Genomic DNA, 19,123 nt, shown 5'->3' with positions numbered 1-19,123 from the left:
AAGACTTTGTATACACCGGAACACTCCCGGAAACGTCTGTCATTTGCAGTGTGGATTGATTTTATTGGTATTGTTATCAATGCTGGCGTAACTATAACAAACACAGGAACATGAAAAGTGATGGGTAACATGCATGTATGACATAAGGTAACTATCACACAGTCCTCCAAGCTCTCGGCCAGTCACTCAATGTCAAGCTTGCTTGAAAGGCAGCACGCACAGAATTCACTTCCTTTAGTTCCCCACATCTCTCCTCTTCTCACTTCATTTGCATAATAGAAACATCCTTGTCAAGCGGCCAATCACAACACACTTCATGGAAGATACTTGAATTCTATTGGTTAATGAATCAGCTGTTCATACTTCTATGTTCCTTGTACCATTCCACAAACTCATCAAGTAACACTGGCCCTGTGGGACAGGAAAATAGCTTTTATTATACAAGATAGAGTGATGATGAAAAGCCAGGTTTAGCACGTGTTTTATATTTATTGTATAACAACTGTGCTACTTGATATTAATATTTTTTTGTAAAATATTTTGTGCATTTCTCGTATAATAAATTCCTTTTCAATGTCAGAATAAGGCAATAAACATGACGTGATGACATTGAGACATTATAGTTAAGATAGATCTGGAAGAACAATTCTATTGAACTCAGTATATTTGTAAAGCAACCAAACTATTAAAATGTTTTATATCAATTATAATATGAAAACTGTGCTACTTGGGTAGGTGAGTACAGTAGAAATGGCTTGACCCTAAAAAAAGGGCATGTCTCGGATAAACATGGATAGCGGATTCATCCTGCACAACACACCTACATGTACATATATATATATAATACTTCAAATAAACAGTCTGAAGAATCTCCTAGAAGAGATGAAAGTACTAAAGACTTGTTGTTAAGAGTTTTTCTTTATATATTATTTATTCCTCCATAAAGATAATTTTTCTGATTTTTAATATATATATATATGTATTTATAAACTACATTTCGAATACGGTTTTTTTAGAAGAATGATTTCTTTTTCAACAAGTGATTTCCCCAGATTTGGGACTTGTGAAAACCACGGTTACCACATCAAAAAACGCCAAAAAATGCAAAAAAAAAGATAATTTTTAACCCAAAATTTGACCCACGCAAGCAGTATTTTTTTTTCTTAAAACCTGTCTTAAATTAAATATCATCTACTCAAACAGAAATACTCACGTTTTAGCATAGGTCGTTCAACTGGATTTTACACAATATTTACACATGCGCAGAGTACAAAAATAGACTACATGAAAAGCTAGCTTTTGTTGTGTAGACACAGATTTGTAAATGGCCAAAAATGTAGTCTCAAGCCAAATTCGATTTTTTTTTTAATGTGAAGCCCACATAGTCCAATTCATCATGTATATGCCAATTTTAGAGCTGTTTTTTTTTTTTACTTTTGATACATGTAATATTACAGGGGTTATTCATTGTACAAAAATATCACCCAAGGCCACCGTACGCTACTGTACACTGCTACCTTGATATAATTGTTTTTATGTAACATATTTTGTGTATTTCTCGTATAATAAAATCCTTTTCAATGTCAGAAAAAACCAATAAACATGACATCATAACATTATAGTTAGACAGATCTGGGAGAACATTTCTCCAACTCAGTATATCACTAAAATAGTTAAAATGTACTACTCACATGCTCCGTCCTCGTCGTAGTTTGACAGATCAGGAAGAATGGTTCTACTGAACTCCAGTATATTACACCATTGGTCTTTATTTATCACTTTGTATTTAGATTGCTGTAAAGAAAACAACCAAGTAAAAGTAAAAAAATAATTCAGATTTTTAAGTACATAATACATTGTTTTAAATATAAAAATTTTACTTGAAAAATGATAATAACTTTGATTAATGATTTTTTGTTTGAAGATAAAATCACTAGGACGGTGTAGGGAATGGAACAGAGACCTTCAGTGTTTACTTACCTCTAAAAACTGATGGAAGGAGCCAAACAGTGACCAGTGTTTCCCCAACACCAGGGCTAACATGGCCTTAGCTGTGTCTATGTCCATACTTCTCTGGTCTTTGTCCTGATCAGCGGAAACAAGGAAATGACATAATTCAAATAAATACATCACCATAAGGAGTAGATCTCCCTAAAATTGACCCCATGTAACTTCATTTTTTTCTTGCTTTTCAAAGTTCACCTTATACTCGCTCCTTAATAAAGTTTTAACCCTTTTCATTCTCTATTACCTCAAAAAGTGTAACCCGTATTCCCGATTGCTACTGAAATTGTTATCAAAACTATCTCTCCTCTCTAACATATGCTATGAAAGTGGAAAATTACGCAGTGTGAAAATGTGTGTTTTTCATGTTGAGAAAATAATAAGGAAAATATCCACAGACAAATGGTTCTTTATAGATGATGGTCTATGTAGGTAATGACCATTGTAGGAGTGGTGCTGAATGACAGGTTTTACTGCACTTCATACTTACTCTAGCAAAATCAAATGCATATCTGTAAATTCCTTTAAACTGTGTTTGATCATCCAAAACTGATCGTAAATAATCTAATTGCATCTGTAGTTTACTCTGGCAGTCACATCTGTAATTACAAAACAACAGCAACTACGAATAAACTGGCAAACAGGGTTTCCTCCCTTGATTCAACTGCTGCCCACTTCCCTTTACAAAAATACATACTTTTCACTTTTAAATAAAATTTGACTGTACACATGAATCATAAGCAAACACCAAAAGAATAAAGTCTTGAAATAAAAGTGAAAAACACTTTCATTGTTAAAAATAGGGTATTACAGACATCTTAATTAAAAAAATTACTTATGTTAAAATTCCTCAAAACCATTTAATATCTTGATAATTCAGTTGAAAATGTACATGTGCTCTATATCTCACGACATAAACAAATACTGACATCTTAGCCTTCTTGTTCCCACATCATCATTATATACCAGTATCTGAACAAACTTAAAAAGCTTACTGTAATTCTGTCATTCCTTTCAACCATTCTGCTTTTGTGAAAAATCCCATGTTTTTGGCACCCAGTTTCCAGGCTAGTGATAACATCACAATCTGTCAGAAAGAAACAAGTGAAAATAAGAAAATTTCAAAACACATTATATCTACATTTCTAAACTTTATATATCCTGACATAGATAGAAAAACAACTTACATGAGTTTCTTTATCTTATGAGATTTTTGAAACAAGTGAGTTTCAATTTTTACAAGCCTCTGACAATATACGATTAACAAGAGCTAAACAAGAGGCCCATGGGCCTTAACGGTCACCTGATATATTTATACAGAGAGTTGATTTTGTTTTTAACACGAACAAAAATATTATTCAAAGTGACAAAAACAATAAAACCACCTTATTCAATATCTAGCATGCAGATTTAAGACTGAAAAGTATTTGAAACTAGCACCTCTGATTCTAAACAAGGAAAATGAAGAAATTTTATTTTAGCACACAGACTTCATTGGGTCCCACCCTACATCCCTTGGGGGTAGGGCTGGCTCAAAATTTTCAAAGTATCAAACTGTCAACTTAGGGTTATAATTCCAATCAAGTTATCAATATGTAATATTCAAACTAGTATCATTTGCCATTATAAACCATAACAAATTTTGCCCCCCCCCCCCCCCCTCCTTCCCCAGGGGTAAACGTGAGACCCTAGGGTCATAAAATTCACAATTTTGGTAGAGCACCTAAAACCCCTTCCATCTTGAGAAGAAGATTTTTGAAATTTCAGTCAATTCGACCCTTTTTGGCTCCACCTATCAGCCCCGGGGGGACAGTCAGGGCTCATATGTGCATACTATCAAACTGCTACCCAATACTGATAATGCTAACCTAAATTGAATTTCTTCCAATGGCAATTAAACAAATGTTGGTCCAAAATGTGATTTCCCTATATAAACTATAGTAAAGTTTACTCCCTCCCCAGGGGGAAACGTGAGACCCCAGGGTCAAGAAATTCACAATTTTAGTAAAGCACCTTAAGACCCTTCCATCTATGAAGAGTATTTGATTCTACCATATCTGGGTCTTGAGAAGAAGATTTCAGTCAATTTCAGTCAATTTGACCCTTTTTGGCCCCACCCATCAGCCCCGGGGGGTCAGTCAGGGCTCATATGTGCATACTATCAAACTGCTACCCAATACTGATAATGCTAACCTAAATTGAATTTCTTCCAATGGTAATTAAACAAATGTTGGTCCAAAATGTGATTTCCCTATATAAACTATAGTAAAGTTTACTCCCTCCCCAAGGGGAAACGTGAGACCCCAGGGTCAAGAAATTCACAATTTTAGTTGACCCTTGGCCATGGCAGGTTTCTGCAAAATTTCATTGAAATTGGGTTAGGGGTTTTGGAGAAGAAGTCGTAAATGTAAATTGTTTACGGACGCCAGACAACAGGCGATCGCAATAGGTCACTTGAGACTTTGTCTCAGGTGACCTAAACATAGTGCCGAGTTTCAATCTATTAATCTCTGAGAATATTTTTCCTGTATAAAACAGCAACTGACTTTCCAGTTTTTCTTGTTTTCCTCAATATTAGATAATGTCAAAATTTGCACAGCTTACATTTTCTGGTTCTACACCTATATCTTCACAGAATTTCTCCATTCCTTCTGGTCCTAGTACATCTTCATCAGCACCTTCAACACAGGAAAGACTTACAACTATCATTCTTTTCCTATACAACATAAGACAAACTAACATTAAAAATGAAAGAACTTCTGGAAAATGTACAAACAGGCTTTCAAGTTTTCTGAAAGTCAATCAACTCAATAAATGTAGAATTTTAAACTTAAGAGTATATATCGATTTCAAATTATATGTTTAATAAAGTGTGATCAAATTCTTCCTCATTCTAGTTCTGCATCAATAATCATTGTCTGTACCACTAAGTTCCAAATTTAGATAGACACTAGTTTACTGATTTTGAATCATAATGCAACAAATTATGAAAGTGTTAGGTTATGCCAACAAATCCATGTCAAAATCCTTAAAAAATCCTGATTCTGTGTAGAAATGCCTTTCACACTTGTAGCATGAATCAATTAAAGTGTCGTCAATCAATATCGGTTGCGTTCTTCCTTGATACGAATATTTCTGAATGCTGTTGTTAAATATCACGCTCGCTTATAGATATGCTCTCTACACCCTTGACTATATGTTCATAACAAAATCAAAGGCTCACTGTGTGACACTTTGAAGATGATACAAGATGACTAGTTTTATCCTTTGATGTACATCAGAAGGATCCCTTGGAAGCGTAAAAGTAAAAGTGACTGGCTTTTAAGTTGACTTTATCTCCTCTGTAATCTTCAAAGGATGGGTATCAGCCTAGCATTTGTTTTTTTTTAACTGAGACCAATCAAATAGCTAGCTGTGTGTCCATGGCATGTTTCAGGGGTGCAGAGAGCGTAAATGAGCATTTGCAAAACCCCTGGATATTATTATTTATTCACTGCCTGATTGGTTAATTGACACATACGACTCAGGAATACCAGAGTAACATCAACTAATCAGAGCACTCATTAAATATATTAAAATGAAGAGATTTGAGACAGATAAGACAAAATATTTTGATTAAGATGATGCCCAAAATTACCTGTGTATTCATGGAACCAGGCAACACATCGTTTAGAACTGAAAGCACTATCTGTATCACATGACCTTCCATCTTTTCTTGCCCTGCAAAACAAGGTCAAACAATAAATCATTGTATCAGTGATGAATAAACAGTATTAGCATAATTAAACAAAATTGTGTATTCATTACGTGATAATAATCAGATAGAGAACATCTGAATTGTTCAAGAAACCAGTGCCAAGCATTTCTTGTTACAATTAAATTAAATTGGTCCCGATGATGGCCGCAAAGCAGGTGGAAACATGTAAATGAGAAGTGAATATCACAATGGTTCTTGTGGTGTTGACTCAATATCCTATATCTTTAATTACGTTAAATTACAAATAAACTATTAGCCATAATTTGTTAGTTACATGCTACGTGTCCAGACAAGGATAACATTACAACTGTACTTAAAGGGAATGATCAAGCTAACATACCTGGATGGCACTTCATTACTTTGATGAATGATAAATTACTACCATATATTACCGCCAATAAACCCCCTCTCGCAAATAAGCCCCCTCGCCACTTTGGTAAATGTCCTGGGAACAGGGTGGGTGCCTGCAATTAAGCCCCCTCCCTAATTTTGTCTCCATCTCAAAAAAAATGTAAGTCAATTTTTGTCTCTGACATAAGCAAATTAGCTTAATGGATGCAAAACAACATAAACCCAAGTTTGAATACTACAAATAACTTTGTTTCTGAATAAGGCACAATAATAAATAGCATGTAGTGACATGTACTCTTTACCGAGTACTGTGATTTTTTTTATTTGTTTTAAAGAATTATGTATTCATGAGTGAATTAAAGATGAATATTATAATACATGATTATGGAATATGATGTAAACATAACAAAATATCAAGATATCTAGATGGCTTAACTTAAAACAAAACATCGTTCTGTTGCTGAAAGAACACCATGCTTTTGTTTTTTAACCAGTTGTGTATTTTGCAGTTTTCAATGTAAAACGAAACACGTTGCTTGTACCAAATCCATTATATCTATAGTCTGTACTGAAATAGCAAATTATGAATACATTTTAAAATACATTTATGAGTTGTAACAGAGAGGTAAAATCGTTTTTTAAATTGATATTTTTTTTCATATCAAATCTAACAGAACCATAAACATATTGGATGGATTAGACAGGGTGTCCTCATACATCATTATAGTATTTTATAAAAATATTGTTACAGCTATATGTTGGATATTTTCAAATAATAAGAATACTCAGAAGCTTACCAGCTAGCAACTCTTGCTTTCTTTGTTCTAGAATCTTCCATTGTAGGTGATGAACGTTTTCTCCTTATGGGCATACTGAAGTAATTCTCATGCACTTGTCCACCAAGCACTTCCTGTGAAGTGTGTCCTTCACCTATGCTCTGTAAAGAAACATTTTCATAATAAATATAACAGCATCATATACAAGAATTTTGGTAAGAAATCCTTAATATATCGAGAGTCAACTATTATGTAGGTAATTGGGATATGGAAATTCCACCCTGGGCATATAAATTTTGGGTAAGAACAGTTTGTCAAGGTTCTGGCACCAAATTCTGCACCCGAGGGTAGAATTTCCACACCCCACATACATAACGATTGAAGTTTTTTTATTCTCCCACTTCAAAATTTTAGTAAAACATATTACAGACAATGTGTTTAAAAGTATTCACTGTGTAACTTAAGACAAGTGGAAATAGATATCCGTTCCATTAACCTATTGTATGTTCTAGAAACTTATCTGTATTCATTTTAAATATCCATATTCTAGGACAGAAGTCATATCTTCGCGCCTAGTGACTTGTAAGCGTTATGCCGGTAATTTCTGTTGTGCATTTCCCCTCGCAAACATGTCCGTTAAAGTTGTTTACTTTGACTGCGGGTCACTTCCGGTTCGTTCGTACTATAATTTAGCCTAATTATATTGATGGAAATTATATAATATATTGTAAAATTATAGTAATATTTCCGGGATTATATCGTGTAAATATTGCTCTTTTGGGTTGCCTGCATGAACATTGCATTATTATTTTGTAGTGCAGCAAATGTCACTATGAAAGGTGATGCATAATTTGAACGAGTCAGTTGGAGCCAAGTCTGAGACTGGGTCAGGCGAGACATCTCGAGTTAGAAGGTACACTTTTTAACAGTTAAGAGTTTTGATAGTGTCTTTTTCTATAACTGTTACAATGGTCCTGAATTGGATATTGTCACGGAAAATAATGTGAGCTTAGTTTTCTTATATTTTTCAGATAACTATCTTTGCATACAGATTTAGTCATGTAATGTGAACAGTCTGTCAAATTACTTTAGAAGTTGCGTTTAGCATTTTATTAGTTAAAATGCGGCCGAGTATTGGTTCTGTTGTCTCTGTTGTATGCCTCCGGTCTATACTGTGGAGCATTTTCAGAAATGTCCTGGTACCTGTCCATTTGAGGCGGTCTTCTGTATGACTCGTCACAAGATTGGTTTCCTTTGCAAAAATCATGAGATGTCCCATTACGGAACTGTGTTCCATTACGGAACTCTTGGTTTGTTCCATTACGGAACTTGGGGTGTGTCCAATTACAGAACTGTGTTCCATTGCGGAGATTGGGGTGTGTCCCATTACGGAAATCAGGGTTTGTTCCATTACGGAACTCTGGGTTTGTTCCATTACGGAACTCTGGGTTTGTTCCATTACGGAACTCTGGGTTTGTTCCATTACGGAACTTAGGGTGTGTTTCATTACGGAACTCATGTTGTGCCCCATTACAGGACTGTACTCCTGCATCTATCGTAGTTTGGAATTCATCAGCAAGACTCTGAAGACCGTTGTTTTGGTTTTCCAGCAATGATCTTGTATCATGCCTGTCCTCTTGAATTCCATTTATTATTGGAGGGGTGACTACTCCCATGACGCTCGTTATATTTGGAAAGATAAAAAAATACAGTATACCAAAGGCATAGTTTAAATTCAACTCTTATATGTTCCTGAGGTGGTGACATCATAATAGTTAAGGTCACAGAGTGCACCAATCCTACATAAGAGTCACGCCAGGGGAGTCCTGGATACATGTATCTATCTTACATGCAATAGAGGTGGGAGAGAAAATAGTATTTTGCAAGGACTAGTTATTGGCTGACACAGAACAGTTTCTAAGTGATATACATACGTTTATGTAGATACAGAGCAACAACTGGATTTGGGAATAGGGACATTCCAAACAGGAAAATATATATAACATTTCTGGATTTGTCACTGTTATAGTAACTTCAGTCCTGAGCTCATAAGTTCAAAACCATTTGACATTCCTGTATATCCCTTATTTAATCTAAATCCTATAAAACTATCAGTAAAACAATACTTACCAGGGTTGTAAATTTGTTCTGCAGAGGAGGACCACACTCTCTATCTTCCTCCAGACTGTAACAGTGGTGAAGCAAAAGACAAATACCTAAAACAATCCATAAATTACATTTATTATGAAATACTTGGTAATGTTGAACCAATACCTGGTTTTCAACATTACCTGGTTATTTCTGATTAATTTGTTTACAAATTACAACTTAACAACTGATCTAAAGTGACCATATATCTGACATCAATTAAGACTACATCTGAGTTTTTCTTATCAATCTATATGTGACTCAAGAGCTTTCAGTCGACCCTGAATTGACATTAATAGAATTTAATTGATCAAATATGTGATGATAAAATGAAATTTGGAGTGTCAAAACATATCTGTGACCTTTCAGAAAGAGTGAATTTGTTTTTTGGGCGGCAAAAACAATTATTTAAATCAAACATACTCTTAAAGGTCTACTGAAAGTCCTGGAACAGGCAAATAATCATTTCTTTAACCAACACATGCAGCTACAGTGAATTTGTAAGGACAAGTATCCATTTGTCATTTTGATGAATTTTCAAAAGATGATTTGATTATTTTGAATGAAATATGTATAATTGCTGAAGTTCAGCATGTTTTAAGTAAGAATATCCTGTCAACATCTCAACCCTGTCAGTTGAAAATTGGTAAACTTCCTCTTATACACTTTATTTATTACTGATATGTAACAGTTATCTCTTTAGATTCTAACATAACCATTGGCAACCATCAATGAATCTGTTTATTATACAGGATATAACATACAGTTGCATTTGGTATCAAAGCCTCTCTTGCAAAACTATGTACAATTAGACATTTTCTCAGATGAAAAGACAACCATTCAAAGAGCCCGTTTTCATTTCATCATTCAAAATAAATGCTGGTTAGGACATTTTGATCCGTCTTTGATTATTGAGACATATTTTGTGTTTAAGACTGTTTAACAACAGAACTTTAGTAATTAATTAATTTTATGAAAATTTAGAGTATTATGCGACAAAAGGGTACGACAAAATGGTACAAAATACTTTGTGAACACTTTCGTGAAGATTGAAAAATGACTGGCGCTTATTCAGTATGGATAAACTCAGTTTCCGTATTACATAAACAAGTTCAGACAACAGCAAGTCAAAATCGACTGTATGGAATTTGAATAAAAATCAATACAGTTCTACGACTCATTATGAACATTAACTGGTCAAGTTTCAATGAACTTTCTGAGTTTTCAGATGACACTTGAACCTGCAAGGGTCATTCGTCTGACAACTCAAAGAGAAATCATCAGGAAATTTCAGGAAAAGTTTGTGGCGAGAATACCCACTTTACCGACTTCTGAATTGCATTAAGTTTCATGCACATGTATAGAACAAATATTAAAATATGGAGATGCCGCCTTTCATACCTACCATAAACCAAAAAATACGTCAAAATTGCTATTACAGCCGTTTCTTTGCTGCAGCGTTTGCGGAACGGAAATGAACCTGTGGTTCAACCTCCCTCCCTACCGGACGTTGAAAGACGTATGGATCGAGGTTTGCCTTTCAACCGAACTGTGTTATAAACGTCGCATTCATTGGTCAATCGTTAGTAGCGTCCGGATCAACCAACCAAAATATTTGTTATATCGTTGCTGGAGCTGCATTCCTCGGCAAGTGAAAGCTGCTTCACATGTTGTAAGAATTATGTGAGAAATATTCTTTTTATATGTTTAAAATTTAGAAGGCAGTTCTGTTTTATTGAAAAGCGTAATTTGAGGATTTATCTTAATAATGAATAATAATCCTGAAAGTTAAATAAGGCAATCTTTATTGAATTACTGCCACTCTTATATTTCTGTACTCTAACAAATTTATGTAGTTCTGGGATTTTCATGTAAACACTGTGCTGTACAGTAAACGATATAAGGTCTATGTGATATATATCTAGCATTCTGTCAAGCTATGTTTTTTTCTGTTTTGATGTGTATTATGAAATGATGTATTGTTCAGAAAATTCAAGCTGTAGATATTTGTAAAATTAAAATGCTTTGATTTATTTTCTGGAATGTAACATACTCACTGATTGTCCAAACCACTTCATCATTCATGGCAAGGGACTATAAAACGTCTTTTTTCATTTCTTTTCAGGAATATTTGATATCCAATTGACACCAAAATGCCGGGAGGGGATTCAAGGAAGGAATACCTGTTGGCAACAACAGCCAATTATTTTGGCGTGCCACCCACTGATGGCATCATCACAACTCTAGGGGAAACCCCGTCGATGAATAGTTTCCTTGACGATGGAAATGTCTCAGTGTTGGTGGCAAGACCTGATGCTAGGACAAGTGGGAGACGTTTGCTTTTATCAAACAAGGTTATATCTGTAGGAAATGTACATGTAAACTACAGTCATAAGTGTCTTCAGTTTATAAGTTGTCATTTAAATGTGTCATTTGTTTCTGTGTAAGAATGAGTGAGTGCCTTTGTCATTGTATTTCATTTGAAAAACAGGAGATGAACATTCTGTAGGTTTATATGGTCAAAGTATAGCACCTACAGCTCATGTCCAATACTCTCCATGTGAGTGCTAATTAAACTTGGACGTGTATGAGCTACACAATGTATAATGTACAGTAGAAGTTTTTAATTGGACCATATTGCTAGATCTACAATCTTTTGTGTTCCAACATAGCTGTGTCTTGACAGAGGAATATACTGTAACATGCACGCTTGCACCCATTCATGGAGTCACTGACCACTTTCGACCTCGCTGAACTAGTGATCAGCACGACCCAGGGTTATTATATACACATTACTGGATAAGCTAGTTTGCCAGTAAGGCAGTATCTTCCCATCATATTTCTTTGCTGTTATTACAGTGCTTTGGGTAAATATATTTTTTATTAATTTTCAGATTGAACCTAATGACCAGAAAGAAAAAGTGATTGTTTTCTTTAAAATCCGTCCTGATGTGATAACTCCTGATGACTTACATACTAACATCATTGTATCTACAATGGTCGACTCCCCACTCAGCACTCTCTATCATGCTGTCCAGAAGATTTATGCTCCACTGCTTCTAGAAGATGGCAAATGGAGTCGCAATCTTGACCCGAAGCTACAAAGCCTGATAAGTGAACTTGAGGCTGGACTGGGGAGTGCCATTAGGAAGCAGGACGCTTCTTTCACTGGCAAGTCAAAGGATGGCGACAATTTGGGATGTAAGCATATTTTTTTAAGAAGATGGTCTGGACAGAATAAAAAGTTAAGGACTATTCTTCCAATTTTATTGTTTTTACTACTTATTACCAATGGTCAGATTGATTCAAGATTTGTTGAGTCCTGACTAAAAATTGTTTTGCAAAATAAAAAATATTTTTTAAAGCTGAAACACAATTATGATATTGTTGCCCATATCCTGATATATTAACTAGTGTTCTCATTAAAAGCTTGTTGCTGATTGCCTGCTTTTCAGGAACTTCTAGCAGGCTATTCTTTCGTGAATCAACTGTTTATGACATATGACACTAGCATTAATGTGCTTGAAACCCTAGAAAGAACACTGCATACTTTTAGTTACTAAGTTGCAATAATGTGAATGTTTACATGAACAACTCTTAATTTATGAATATAGTTCAACATAAAAAAATATATAATGAAAATCTCTCGACCCAAAACTGAATTTCCCTTCCAATGGGAAAAAAAATCTCCTAACTTTTTATTCTTAAGTCATCCCATGTATTGGAATGTATGGTTGCAGCTATCCTGAGTCCATCGGATGAATTCCAGTACTGGGCTGATCAGGCGAGAAGTAGCGAGCGAGCAGCTAACTTTGTGGACTTGTTCAAGCCAATCTCTAAGGAGTTTGGCGGACTGGATGCCATGGGACTCCAGGATGTGATGGAACTGGTGGAAGTCACTCAGGACACACTGGACGAGGTGTGGAAGGGCGAAGACAGGAACCCTTATCCCGAGGATAGAATGAAACACCTCATGGAGATCATAGGTTTGTTTCACAACATGGCAAATATATACAATCAGACCTGAAATTGTTATTCTGTAAATTTTCATGGAAATCATATGTTATTTTTCTGATAAAGTCAAAGTAAAAGTCTAAGACCAACTATAAAATGAAGTTTGTTAGCATAGACCGACTGACGCTGACGATTTATGTGCTGACCCCAATTTTTTTTCACAAACTAATTTTTTGTTTTGAGGGAGTAGCTAGGTATAACAACTAAAATTTAAGCTGAAATTTAGCTTTTATACTTTATAATGGTTTTATATTAAAGCTTTAAGTTTATAAAGTATTGTTATCTTTAATACCTTAGAGTTGTTTATTATTAACAATCTATTTATTGTGGAGAAAATATTTATTTTTTCTTACACACCGACCCAAACTTCGTATGTGTTGGGTTAGTCAATACCAGACAGAGGAAATTTTAAGGTTGGCCTAAAATTGTGTTGAGGTAGTATAGGTTTGGTTTGGTTTAGTATTGTTTAACGTCTTATCAACAGCTATGGTCATTTAAGGACGGCCCCCCCTGTGTGCAAGCTACGATGCATGCATGTAGTATTGAGGTAGTATAGTCATGTCATATCAATCTTCTTGGCTCCTAACTATGTATTATTATATACATCAGGTGGCTCCTTGGGTCGGTATGTCCAGAGAAAGCTAGCGGAAGAAGACATCTGGCAAGGTGATTATGGCCAGGTCAAGGAATCCCTGCGGTCAGGTGTGGCCATTTGTGAACGCTTTGTTGGAATGTGTGAAACCTTGACAACTCAGTTCTGGAAAAACTTCCGACCAAATCCTTGGAAAGGAGAACGCTACACTCCAGATAACCTAAAGAAGCTGGCACAGCGATTAGAAGAGGTTTGACTTTATAAAACTTTCAGATGTACTCTTTCAACAAAATTTTCTTTCTTTTCAAATAGAAAGGAAAATGAAGAAGCAAGGGAGAATAAAAACAATTGTCAAAAAATCAATTATTTTTCATGATTGAAGTAAATGAATTTTAGAAATTCATTTGATTGAAACAAACGTCATTTAGGAAGGATTTCCAAAAATATATTTTGCAGGATAATTTTATAAATAACTTCGTTTTGTCCATAAACGAATTAGCTTTATTAGTTTATTCACATTACTTCATGATATAATGAAGAAAAGAGTAGATATTCATACAAAATATGAATTTTCTATATAAAACAGTTAACTTTTGTGTATAATGCAGTAATACCCTTTCTTTCCACAGATTTTGACATTGAGAATCGTTCACGAACAGCAGCTACAGCTGTTGAGCTCCCAGGAACAGAAGGAGCTACGTACAACTGATGCATTCTCCCCGTTTGTGGGTCTGAACCCTCTACAATACAACCCCTACACAACACCTCTCTGGAACGCTGCAGTCGCTCAGTATGACAAAATCATGTCTCCAGTGGAGCAGAAAATCGCAGGCAAACTTAGAAGTCAGGTGAAAGCTCTGGAGGGCTACCCACAACAGGTAGTGTAACTAACCCAATAGATATACCTAGTGAAGGCTCTGGAGGGTTACCCACAACAGGTAGGGAAACTAAACCAATAGATATACCTAGTGAAGGCTCTGGAGGGCTACCCCATATAAACTAAACCAATATCTTATACCTAGTGAAAGCTCTGGAGGGCTACCCGCAACAGGTAGGGTAACTAAACCAATATCTTATACCACAACAGGTAGTGTAACTAACCCAATAGATATACCTAGTGAAGGCTCTGGAGGGTTACCCACAACAGGTAGGGAAACTAAACCAATAGATATACCTAGTGAAGGCTCTGGAGGGCTACCCCATATAAACTAAACCAATATCTTATACCTAGTGAAAGCTCTGGAGGGCTACCCGCAACAGGTAGGGTAACTAAACCAATATCTTAAACCTAGTGAAAGCTCTTGAGGGCTACCCACAACAGGTAGGGTAACTAAACCAATATCTTATACCAAGTGAAAGCTCTGGAGGGCTACCCACAACAGGTAGGGTAACTAAACAAATATCTTATACCAAGTGAAAGCTCTGGAGGGCTACCCACAACAGGTAGGGAAACTAAACCAATATCTTATACCTAGTGAAAGCTCTGGAGGGCTACCCATAACAGGTAGGGAAACTAAACCAATACCTTATACCTAGTGAAAGCTCTGGAGGGCTACCCACAACAGGTAGGGAAGCTAAACCAATACCTTATACCTTGTTCCAATTAAGAGAGAAATTTGTTGAAAGTTTTGATAATCTTCTAATTTTTACACTGCTCTTTTTATGAGACATCATTTCCCCCCGTTCCTTTGGGAAGAAAATGCCAATACAATTTACAAATTAGGAAGGAAAGTTTCTGGAGTAAACAGCAAATTTTGGGAATTAAGCATAAATATGAAATAGTTTCAATTGGGAATGGGGCCCATTGTCGGCCCCAAGAAGTCCCCCCCCCCCAAAAATACTGGACATCATATGTTAAGAAATCATCAGAAACAATACAAGGTATTTTGTATTTTACAAAAGGCGGAAAGAGGAACACACAGCCAAGCATTCTGTTAAAGTGGTTCTATAAGCAGAAGGATTATAATGTACAGGATATCTGTTTAATTAAATATTTCGTCACTTACATTCCATAAAAAGTCTTGCCTTGAAGTAAAAATGTTAAATTTAGTAAATGCATTAAAATTAGCAAATGTCTGAATGCATGTAAATGGTTGAAACCTTAACCTTTCTGTTTCAGCTTTTGAGAGAGTTTCAACGATATAAGGAACTCATCAAACGACCGAATATCAACAAAGAAATGGTGTCCGAAAGGTAAGGGCCAGATATAGAGTTCAGTGAAAAAAAAAGTCTGTACTCTCCTATACGCTTAAAAAGTGCTAAGAAATATCTGCAAATGAAAATAGAAAGCAAGTTATATTTTTGTTAAGGAACTCTTTTGTTTCTGTTGTAGCAAGGTAGCATATATCTTATCATAAAAATGTATACAATTACAGAGAGACACTGCTGGGTCAGCTGAATGTAAACATAAAGGAGGTGGAGAATGACTTCCAGAAACGGACTGGGCAGAGGCCAGGAGGCAAGGGGGTACCCAAGGGGAAGAACCTGCCCGAGATAGTCAACAACATGGTGTATGTCAGACAGCTGGAGGCAAGGGGAAGTCAGACAGGGAATTAAGAAGGGGGAGGCATGAGGGTACCCAAGGGGAAGACCCTGCCCGAGATAGTCAACAACATAGTGTATGTCAGCCAGCTGGAGGCAAGGGTAAGTCAGACAGGGAATAAAGAGGGGGAGAACAGGGGTACCAAAGGGGAAGAACCTGTCCGAGATAGTCAACAACATGGTGTATGTCAAACAACTGGAGGCAAGGGTAAGTCAGACAGGGAATTAAGAGGGGGTGGCATGGGGGTTCCAAAGGGGAAGAACCTGCCCGAGATAGTCAACAAGATGGTGTATGTCAGACAACTGGAGGCAAGGGTAAGTCAGACAGGGAATAAAGAGGGGGAGAACAGGGGTACCAAAGGGGAAGAACCTGCCCGAGATAGTCAACAACACGGTGTATGTCAGACAACTGGAGGCAAGGGTAAGGCAGACAGGGAATTAAGAGGGGGAGAACAGGGGGACCAAAGGGGAAGAACCTGCCCGAGATAGTAAACAACATGGTGTATGTCAGACAACTGGAGGCAACGGTAAGTCAGACAGGGAATTAAGAGGGAGAGAACAGGGGTACCAAAGGGGGAAGACCCTGCCCGAGATAGTCAACAACATAGTGTATCGCAGACAGCTGGAGGCAAGGGTAAGTCAGACAGGGAATTAAGAAGGGGGAGGCATGAGGGTACCCAAGGGGAAGAACCTGCCCGAGATAGTGAACAACATGGTGTATGTCAGACAGCTGGAGGCAAGGGTAAGTCAGACAGGTAATTAAAAGGGGGAGAACAGGGGTACCAAAGAGGAAGAACCTGCCCGAGGTAGTCAACAACATGGTGTATGTCAGACAGCTGGAGGCAAGGGTAAGTCAGACAGGGAATTAAGAGGGGGAGACCAGGGGTACCAAAGGGGAAGAACCTGCCCGAGATAGTCAACAACATGGTGTATGTCAGACAGCTGGAGGCAAGGGTAAGTCAGACAGGGAATTAAGAGGGGGAGAACAGGGGTACCAAAGGGGAAGAACCTGCCCGAGATAGTCAACAACATGGTGTATGTCAGACAGCTGGAGGCAAGGGTAAGTCAGACAGGGAATTAAGAGGGGGAGAACAGGGGTACCAAAGGGGAAGAACCTGCCCGAGATAGTCAACAACATGGTGTATGTCAGACAGCTGGAGGCAAGGGTAAGTCAGACAGGGAATTAAGAGGGGGAGAACAGGGGTACCAAAGGGGAAGAACCTGCCCGAGATAGTCAACAACATGGTGTATGTCAGACAGCTGGAGGCAAGGGTAAGTCAGACAGGGAATTAAGAGGGGGAGAACAGGGGTACCAAAGGGGAAGAACCTGCCCGAGATAGTCAACAACATGGTGTATGTCAGACAGCTGGAGGCAAGGGTAAGTCAGACAGGGAATTAAGAGGGGGAGAACAGGGGTACCAAAGGGGAAGAACCTGCCCGAGATAGTCAACAACATGGTGTATGTCAGACAACTGGAGGCAAGGGTAAGTCAGACAGGGAATTAAGAGGGGGAGAACAGGGGTACCAAAGGGGAAGAACCTGCCCGAGATAGTCAACAACATGGTGTATGTCAGACAACTGGAGGCAAGGGTAAGTCAGACAGGGAATTAAGAGGGGGAGAACAGGGGTACCAAAGGGGAAGAACCTGCCCGAGATAGTCAACAACATGGTGTATGTCAGACAACTGGAGGCAAGGGTAAGTCAGACAGGGAATTAAGAGGGGGAGAACAGGGGTACCAAAGGGGAAGAACCTGCCCGAGATAGTCAACAACATGGTGTATGTCAGACAACTGGAGGCAAGGGTAAGTCAGACAGGGAATTAAGAGGGGGAGAACAGGGGTACCAAAGGGGAAGAACCTGCCCGAGATAGTCAACAACATGGTGTATGTCAGACAACTGGAGGCAAGGGTAAGTCAGACAGGGAATTAAGAGGGGGAGAACAGGGGTACCAAAGGGGAAGAACCTGCCCGAGATAGTCAACAACATGGTGTATGTCAGACAACTGGAGGCAAGGGTAAGTCAGACAGGGAATTAAGAGGGGGAGAACAGGGGTACCAAAGGGGAAGAACCTGCCCGAGATAGTCAACAACATGGTGTATGTCAGACAACTGGAGGCAAGGGTAAGTCAGACAGGGAATTAAGAGGGGGAGAACAGGGGTACCAAAGGGGAAGAACCTGCCCGAGATAGTCAACAACATGGTGTATGTCAGACAACTGGAGGCAAGGGTAAGTCAGACAGGGAATTAAGAGGGGGAGAACAGGGGTACCAAAGGGGAAGAACCTGCCCGAGATAGTCAACAACATGGTGTATGTCAGACAACTGGAGGCAAGGGTAAGTCAGACAGGGAATTAAGAGGGGGAGAACAGGGGTACCAAAGGGGAAGAACCTGCCCGAGATAGTCAACAACATGGTGTATGTCAGACAACTGGAGGCAAGGGTAAGTCAGACAGGGAATTAAGAGGGGGAGAACAGGGGTACCAAAGGGGAAGAACCTGCCCGAGATAGTCAACAACATGGTGTATGTCAGACAACTGGAGGCAAGGGTAAGTCAGACAGGGAATTAAGAGGGGGAGAACAGGGGTACCAAAGGGGAAGAACCTGCCCGAGATAGTCAACAACATGGTGTATGTCAGAACCTGCCAAAAGTAGTCAACAACATGGTGTATGTCAGACAACTGGAGGCAAGGGTAAGTCAGACAGGTAATATGTTCCTGCGACAGGGATGGAGCACCCAAGAAGGAGAAATGTCCAAAGAGATTTTTAGCAATATAACATATATAGACAGATTCTGGAAGGAAAAATATCATGGGGAGGATGCAAATGAAATTTTGTTTTCCCTAAAACTGCATAAGAATGTGTGAATTTATGCATTTTTACCAGTGAGATTTAAGGCAGGTTTTTTAATCTAAACCACTCCTGTCCCCTAACAGCCAGCCCCC

At 37.8% G+C, this 19,123-nt stretch overlaps 2 protein-coding genes across 8 annotated transcripts in view; one reads left to right on the top strand and one right to left on the bottom strand.

Annotated features, from left to right (window-relative positions):
• Positions 1-324: 324 nt before the first annotated feature.
• LOC110440356 (DCN1-like protein 5) lies at positions 325-10,533 on the bottom strand. Of its 2 annotated transcripts, none has more exons than XM_021483376.1 (10): positions 10,442-10,533; positions 9,019-9,104; positions 6,910-7,049; positions 5,642-5,724; positions 4,609-4,682; positions 3,000-3,091; positions 2,495-2,603; positions 1,981-2,085; positions 1,692-1,794; positions 325-411 (listed from the first exon to the last, which is right to left on the bottom strand). In XM_021483376.1, exons 3-10 carry the CDS (start codon positions 6,981-6,983, stop codon positions 350-352), a joined length of 702 nt encoding a protein of 233 aa, XP_021339051.1. In that variant the 5' UTR covers positions 6,984-7,049; positions 9,019-9,104; positions 10,442-10,533; the 3' UTR covers positions 325-349. The 2 variants fall into 2 exon arrangements, with proteins under 2 accessions (XP_021339051.1, XP_021339052.1); XM_021483377.1 differs by having other exon boundaries at positions 9,019-9,073.
• A 116-nt stretch (positions 10,534-10,649) lies between these two features.
• The window catches only part of LOC110440386 (cytoplasmic dynein 2 heavy chain 1-like), a 67,853-nt gene continuing 59,379 nt past the window's right edge, over positions 10,650-19,123 (top strand). For 3 of the 6 annotated variants that reach the window (XM_021483446.1, XM_021483449.1, XM_021483450.1), the window contains exon 1: positions 17,062-17,561. In XM_021483446.1, coding sequence (XP_021339121.1) covers positions 17,532-17,561 — 30 coding nt within the window. In that variant the 5' untranslated portion in view covers positions 17,062-17,531. Of the gene's footprint in view, positions 10,720-11,161; positions 11,391-11,930; positions 12,238-12,776; positions 13,023-13,659; positions 13,893-14,271; positions 14,521-15,761; positions 15,836-16,017; positions 16,176-17,061; positions 17,562-17,633; positions 18,728-18,767; positions 18,807-18,844; positions 18,872-19,123 lie in introns of those variants that run through there. The other 3 variants (XM_021483451.1, XM_021483447.1, XM_021483448.1) reach the window with 3 other exon arrangements.

The sequence above is a fragment of the Mizuhopecten yessoensis genome, unplaced genomic scaffold (genome assembly GCF_002113885.1).
Source record: "Mizuhopecten yessoensis strain PY_sf001 unplaced genomic scaffold, ASM211388v2 scaffold11179, whole genome shotgun sequence".
Classification (NCBI taxonomy): Eukaryota; Metazoa; Mollusca; class Bivalvia; order Pectinida; family Pectinidae; genus Mizuhopecten; species Mizuhopecten yessoensis.
The sequence above is the reverse complement of the archived record's forward strand: the minus strand, read 5'-3'. Positions and strand labels throughout refer to the sequence as shown.